Source organism: Corylus avellana, chromosome ca5 (assembly GCF_901000735.1).
Source record: "Corylus avellana chromosome ca5, CavTom2PMs-1.0".
Lineage (NCBI taxonomy): Eukaryota > Viridiplantae > Streptophyta > Magnoliopsida > Fagales > Betulaceae > Corylus > Corylus avellana.
In genome coordinates this window covers 12,138,101-12,145,961 of record NC_081545.1, presented here as the reverse complement: position 1 = coordinate 12,145,961, position 7,861 = coordinate 12,138,101, and the positions used below count along the sequence as shown (strand labels likewise).

At 34.5% G+C, this 7,861-nt stretch overlaps 2 protein-coding genes across 2 annotated transcripts in view; one reads left to right on the top strand and one right to left on the bottom strand.

The window, feature by feature from the left end:
- Window positions 1-895: 895 nt before the first annotated feature.
- Window positions 896-2,323, bottom strand: LOC132183392 (cyanidin 3-O-galactoside 2''-O-xylosyltransferase FGGT1-like). The gene has a single exon (XM_059596819.1). The coding sequence runs from the start codon at window positions 2,311-2,313 to the stop codon at window positions 934-936; it is 1,380 nt and encodes a 459-aa protein (XP_059452802.1). The 5' UTR covers window positions 2,314-2,323; the 3' UTR covers window positions 896-933.
- A 3,938-nt stretch (window positions 2,324-6,261) lies between these two features.
- LOC132181781 (uncharacterized) overlaps window positions 6,262-7,861 on the top strand; it is a 9,957-nt gene continuing 8,357 nt past the window's right edge. Inside the window, exons 1-2 of the mRNA XM_059595014.1 lie at window positions 6,262-6,396; window positions 6,546-6,576. Coding sequence (XP_059450997.1) covers window positions 6,360-6,396; window positions 6,546-6,576 — 68 coding nt within the window. The 5' untranslated portion in view covers window positions 6,262-6,359. The remainder of the gene's footprint in view (window positions 6,397-6,545; window positions 6,577-7,861) is intronic.

Below are 7,861 nucleotides of genomic sequence, written 5' to 3'. Positions count from 1 at the left end.
GTTCATTTGAAGAAAAAAGTACTCGTTTGGTGAAAAAATTAAAAGCGCTTTAAAGGTCTAAAAAGTCTAAAAATGATTAAAACACACTTTTAGCAAAAGCTTAAAAATGAAGCTTTTATCAAAAAACACTTGACTTAAAAACTCTATTTCTCAAACGTAATCCCAAACAACCTTTAAGATACAAGAAGCTAAACATAGGTAATGCCCCAAATACTAATCATACATTAAAGATTCTTTCTAAAAACAAATATTTGAAGGCTCTAATATGATAAAACGTTAATAAATAGTATTATACAAAGGCCCCTATTAATAATTATTTCTTTCTAAAAAAATATTTAAAGGCTTTAATATGGTAAAAAGTTAATAAATAGTATCTAATTAAGGCCTCAATTAATAATTATACAATAGAGGTTTTTTCTAAAAACATATTTTAAGGTTCTAATGTGGTAAAACATTAATAAATAGTATCTAATTAGGGCTCTTTATTATAGAAATAATAATTACTGATGAAAGTCATTATTCATATTCATAGAAAATCTCAACGTCTATAAATTTTTGGAAAGTCTATTACGTTTACTCTTTTTAAAAGTCCAAATTTTACATTCATGAAAGTCTAACGTGCACAACTTTTTCTTTTACGTGTCTATGTAACTTGGGATGCAAAATTAATAATACAACAATTTTTTAGTAGAATAGTTCGAAGAATCCTAAGCGTTCAAACAACAAATGTAAAAGTTTGACAACAATTAACTCAAAGATTATTTTATTAATTAGCTTTAATTTTGGTGTTCTTAAAAAAATAAAATACTAACTAGAATAAACTGCTTTTAATGTTATCAATAATGATAACTTATTATCTCTGATTCCTTCAATTTTAATCCAAAAATTCCCCCCACTAGACATGTAACATAGCCATACCCAGGTACAGAGATATTATGCAACCAAATCTGTAAGCTTCTGGCAGAAATTGTCAATATATGATGATTGTAAATCTTCGCTGAGCAAGAGCCCTCTTAGTTTAGAGTGATTGGCTCTGACCAGCCTCCCAACCTCACTGTCAACCTCCATCACACTCCTCACAGCCTTGCATACGCTTCCCTTGGTGAACAAGCCATCTTCTTCCCCTTTCTCGATTTCTACACCAACCTTCCAATTGTTGGCCATCATCCTCGCATTGATAATTTGATCAGGTATCTGTGGTAACGTTACCAGTTGACACTCACTCCTTAGTGCTTCCAACAGAGAACCTGAGCCACAGTGTGTGACAAAGCACCCAATTGACGGGTGGCCTAAAATCAATCGTTGTGGAACCCATCCACCATCTACGAGTCCTTTTCCTTTAATCCGTACTTCGAACCCTTCTGGTAGCGCCGCTTCAACAGACTCAGCCCCGATGGGTGGCTTAAGGGCTGCAATAAATGGCAAACTGCAAAGCTCAAAACCCAATACCAATTCCTGGAATTGGTCTTTCGTTAACTTGATCTCACTTCCCAATGCACAGTAAATTACTGAGCCGGCCTTGAAACTCCCTAGCCATTCAACCCATTTTTCTTCTAGAGTAGAGGCCGGTGGCTCTACTAGAATTGGACCTGAAACAAGCACGGGCTTCTCAAACTGGCTCACAAGATAGTCAATACAAGGCCCCTCAATTTCTCTACATGCCCAGTACCCTAGCGCGTCAGCCTCATCTGAGCTTGCAAACAGACGATCAATAAAAAGGACATCGCTGCCAAACTTATTGTTTAACATCGCATTAAAGAGTCGAGCTTCGTGGACATGGAGCGCGATGGAGGATACTGGGAACCCAGACGGGGGCTGCATAAAGTCAGTCTCTGAATGGTAGCCATTGCGTTGCCTTGCAGGGACCAAAGCGTAACCCACTGGAGCTGTAGTGATAACGCAGTAATAAATTGACTTGATTCTTAATTTTCGCGTCAATTTTGGCACCCAACAAGCCAAATCATAAAAGACAATGTCTGGTTTAAGGTCACGTAGGAGAAGTTCAATATGAGACTCAGTCTGGTCCATGGCAGTCATAAGGTGTGAAAATAAAGAGGATGGCAAATCTAAAGTTGTCTCAGCGTCGGGAGGGAGGCCATCAACATGAGGAACAGTGATGGGGACAAAGGTTATGTGATCCGGGTAGAGATTCAAATGTTGTAGCTTTGCTTGTGTGTTGCCAGTGTTGGTGGGGATGAAGAAGGAGATTGTATGGCCTTTCTCGGCAAGTTTGTTTGAAAGGTAGAGAAATGGGGTAATGTGGCCAATAGCAAACCAAGGGTACATTGCGATGTGAAGCGATGATTTACCCATATTTACAGGATTCAGGCAACTGAATTAAGAACTGTAGAGAAGTTTTCCTGAGTTGGGCTATTTATATAGGAGTCTGAAAATTTTTCCAACGCAAATTAACTTTGTTGTTTCCTCATATTACTACCAAAGTTGGCAGGAGAGATTAATTACAATAATTTATAAATACACTTTTATCTCATTGTTATAATCTCACCTACACATTATATTTAAAGAAACAATTATTAATTGCTTTACCATATTAGATTCTTAACATATTTTTTTAGAAAGAATCCTTATTGTACAATTAGTATTTGGGGTCTTATTTAATTGGGGATTAAACTTTTCTTTAAAAACAAAATCAATGGCAGATTGCATATTTAACAAGGTAAGATAGTGAGTTATTTTTTGGAATGGTTGTTCGTTAAAATTTTTGCTTTACAGCTTTTGTTTTCTTTTCTCAAAACAAAAAGCATTATAAGAACTACAAATACAACATACTTTTAAAAATATAAAAATAATTTTCAGTTTTTTTCAAAATAAACATAAAAATGCATTAACGAAAGAGCCCATTAAAAAGCTTAATTTGTTATTCAGAAAAGCGCACAAAAAGAAAAAAAAAAAAAAAAACTTAATGTGCTATGGAATTCTTAATGCATCCTCAACTAAATGCACGTATGTAGGTTTTTCTCGTAGCTGTTTTTGGTTGCCATATAAATTAGTATGTCGAATTCTTACTTGTTGGGGAATATATAATATCATTATATGTCACCAAAACTCGTGAGACACGAAAAGAACAAGGATATGGAATAAAAACATAAGACACAAAATTTACATGGTTCACCTCTAAGGATTACGTCCTTGATCAGAGTTGATTCTCAATAAGAAGTTTCTAATAAATTAAACTTGGATCCAGCTTCTATGCAGTAGTGAGAACTACTGCATAGTTGTGGTTGCCCAAAACGAATAAAAAAATAATTTTTTTAAACAAATAATATAAAACTCATTAAACATAAAAAATTATAAAAAAAATAAAGATTGTAATGGTTGTTCTTTTTCTCCACAGCTTCCTCTACATCTAACCTCAGCAAGGCCCAAAAAGCCACCGAAGAAGACGAAGACGAGGAGCACATGATAGCCTTTACCGGTGCTGGAATCGACGAAAATGATGAAGATGATGACATGCAAGGGAAATCAGGGAGAGGAGGGAAGTCATTGTAAAAGATTGAACCATCATGAACATCAGCAACACTACAAGAAAGATACTCATCAGGGGCGACTTATTAGTGGCGACTCAAAAGTCGCCCCTAATACTCAACTATTAGGGGCGACTTTGAAAGTCGCCCCTAATAGTTCCGTATTAGCGTCCACCTCGAAGTAGACGCTAATAATGGGTCGAAAAGTTGACTATTAGCGTCCACTTTACAGTGGACGCTAATAAGTCGACCCTAATATACGCGCAGGAATTATCCTAGGGGCGGGAAAAATCTAAGCGGCGAAAAAAAAAACTTTTAGGGTCGACTAATACTTAACCAATAGCGTCCACTTAAGTGGACGCTGAAAGATGGAAAAAAAAATAAAAAAAGAAAAAAAAAATCACATAAAAGCTCAATAGTTAGGCGACCTAAAGAGTGCGTAGAAGAATTAAAAAAAAATTAAAAAAAATAAATTGGATGACCAATAGCGTCCACTAAGAGTGGACGCTATTGACCTATTATTAGGGTCGACTTTGAGAGTCGACCCTAATAGTTAGGCATTAGGGTCGACTTTGTAGAAGAATTAAAAGAAAATTAAAAAAAATAAATTTGATGACCAATAGCGTCCACTAAGAGTGGATGCTATTGACCTATTATTAGGGTCGACTTTGAGAGTCGACCCTAATAGTTAGGCATTAGGGTCGACTCTAAAGAGTGCGTAGAAGAATTAAAAAAAATTAAAAAAATAAATTTGATGACCAATAGCGCCCACTAAGAGTGGACGCTATTGACCTATTATTAGGGTCGACTTTGAGAGTCGACCCTAATAGTTAGGCATTAGGGTCGACAAAAGTCGACCCTAAAGAGTGCGTAGAAGAATTAAAAAAAAATAAAAAAAATAAATTTGATGACCAATAGCGTCCACTACGAATGGACGCTATTGACCTATTATTAGGGTCGACTCTCAAAGTCGACCCTAAAGATTGCGTAGAAAAATAAATAAAAAAATAAAATTTAAGCTAATAATTAATTATAAGATAAATATCACATTAATGATCTTTTATACTAAAAATTTATTAAATTTAAATTTGTTGTTAATATTTTAATAATAAAAACATATTTAATATTTGACTCATCCAACATATAATTTGATGCAATATCTCCTTCCATTAGGATTTGTCGTTAAAATGTTATTTCCCAAAAATTTACCTCCGATAATATGTCATTATTTATTTTATATAAATTATCGGATATTCGATCGATCGTGATAGGATCAAATGATCGATCAAACTTCAAACAAATTAAAGGTTCGTTCACACATCCGTTAGGTCCTACTGCATTTGTTCGATCGATCATGATAGGATCAAATGGTTGATCAAACTTTAAACAATTGAAATTGAAGGTTTGATCGAATATCCGATCAATCATAATGAATTAGTTCGATTGATCGTGATAAGATCAAATGATTGAAACAATTGAAAGTGAATTAATTCGATTGATCGTGATAGGATCAAATGATCAATCAAACATCGATCCTACTGAATTAATTTGATTGATCGTGATAGGATCAAATGTTCAATCAAATATTCGATCGATCCTAATGAATTAGTTCAATTGAGATCGATCCTAATGAATTAGTTCGATTGATCGTGATAGGATCAAATAATCGATCAAACATCCGATCGATCCTAATGAATTAGTTCGATTAATCGTGATAAGATCAAATGATTGAAACAATTGAAAGTGAATTAATTCGATTGATCGTGATAGGATCAAATGATCGATCAAACATCGATCCTACTGAATTAATTTGATTGATCGTGATAGGATCAAATGATCAATCAAATATTCGATCGATCCTAATGAATTAGTTCAATTGAGATCGATCCTAATGAATTAGTTCGATTGATTGTGATAGGATCAAATAATCGATCAAACATCCGATCGATCATAATGAATTAGTTCGATTGATCGTGATAGGATCAAATGTTTAATCGAATATCCGATCAATCCTAGTGAATTAGTTTGATTTATTGTGATAGGATCAAATGATCAATCAAACTTGAAAAAAATTGATGGTTTGATCGAACATCTGATCGATCCTAGTGAATTAGTTTGATTGATCGTGATAAGATCAATTGATCGATCCAACTGGATACAATTGAAGGTTCAATCGAACATGTGCATCTTACATGTTCAATAAATACATGTAATTTTTATAGATTAGGTTAAAAAAAAATTCTTTCAACCCAATTTGGAGAAAAATTTTGTCCATATATATATATATATATATGTGTGTGTGTGTGTGTGTGTGTGAGAAAACTACAAAATGATGTATATATATTAACAAATAAAAAATAGAAAAATAGGAAACTTTACTAATTATGACCCAAAAAATTAATTTTTTCTTTTTCAATCAATTTTGACTTAAAAAAAATTTAATAAACTAATATAATTGTTTTAATAAGTTCAAATAAAAAAAATTAAAATGTAGACAATCAGCGTCAACATTATAGGTTGACGCTGATAGTATGGTTATCAGCGTCGACTAAGTCGACGCTGATATAAAAATATGTTAGTTTGGTACAAATTAGAAGGCGGGATCCATTGGCGCGGCGGGTGAAATTTTTGGAATTTTTTTTTTTATCTCCCCCTTTTTTCTTCTTCGCCTCTCTAGCCCATTCTTCTCATGTTATCCCCTGCCTTCTGCAATTCTGCACAATACCAGGAGAGAGAGCTAGAGCGAGAGAGAGAGGGATCGACACAAGAGCAAGAGAGAGAGAAGGAGAGAGAGAGAGTGACGGACAAACGGAGATTGACAGATGAGACTGCGAGAGAGAGAGAGATGTGATTCAAAGTTGCAGACACACAACCATGTATTTTCTCCCTCTAGTTGCAGAAGCACAGCCAGGTTCTCTCTCATTCGGTCCTCTTTCTCGTTCTCCTCTCTCTCTCTATATATTTTGTTTTCTTAGGTTTTATTCAATTTTTTTACTTTAATCACAGACCTGATATATATCTCTTTGTCTCTCTCACTAATGAACATTTGTCTTTCTCTAGTTGCCGAGCAAGGAAGAAAGAAGAGCTTCAGGTAAATTTTCTTCCCCTTCGTCTTCTCTCTTTTCGTAACTGTCCGAAATTCTCTCTCGTCGGAACCCTGTTTTCTCATGCTTTGGTTAATTTCCAATCTTGGTGCATATTTCTGAAATTTACACTTCATGTTGGCATACCTATGGATGATTTGAGAGTATTTTGCTAATTTTGGATTTGGGGATGAAAAATTGTAGAAGCCCGCCCCTATTTGTTTTTTGTAGAAGCCCCTAGTATGTGGAATTTGAGGATTATTGGGTCAACGCTAATGGTGGGTGTTGTTTTGATTTTTGGATAATTTCTTGATTTGATTTTGTGTGTTTCTTGATATGGGATTTTATTTTGGGTGCCATTTGAACTACATCTTATTGGAGATGTTTTGTGGTGAAAACATCTCATCTTGGGACTCCTGTTGGGCATTGTGCCAATTTGAATAACCTTCCTCTTGGGACTCCTGTGGCGCAAACAGAATTCAAAAGCAGAAAAATCTCATCTTCACCAACCAGAGACTCTGCATTTCTCTATTAATGGTTTCCTGTGTGCTTCCCATATCAAATGGTACGTATGCAACCTTTAACATCTCCTCAGTTCTCCAAAAACCCATCTTCTTTCTAATCTTAAAAATTCATTCACTCGGCTTTCATGTAATAGCAGCAAAATCCCCCTCCAAAAGCATTTTGTTTTCCTCATAAAACCGAGAGAATTTGATGGTTGTCAACAGCTTAGCATAATTCCAGCTACATTAATATTTCTACTCTTGGAGTTGGAGTTAAATGTGTGTTTCAAAACTATAAAAGACATTTGTGATAAAGATTATATTTTTAGCATACCCATTTGTCAAAATGTTTAGCATTCCCTATGAAGCCCAGAAAAAAGATGGAAGTTTGGTATACCCACCTCCTCAGCCATCTCTCTCTTCATTCTCTGCTCCTTATTACAGTACCAACTATGAGAAAGAAGCAACCCCAACATCATCTTTTAGCAGAATCAGTCCAGTACTTCTTTTGCTTATAGTAATTCTAGCAGTAATCTTCTTCATCTATGGTCTTCTCCATTTACTTGTAAGATTTTTCTTGATATGTGATTGATTTTTATGTAGTAGTATATTTTCTTGAGGGAACTTCATCAATTAATGAAGATCATGCTATGTAGGGCCTGTAACTTTTCTAGTCCAGCAAAAAGTTAACTATGAAATCAAGGCATAAAGAAGTTATTAATACTATTCCTTTGAATTTAAATGCTATTGTATGTTTCCCTTTTCTCAGAAATAATATACTTTAGAGAAT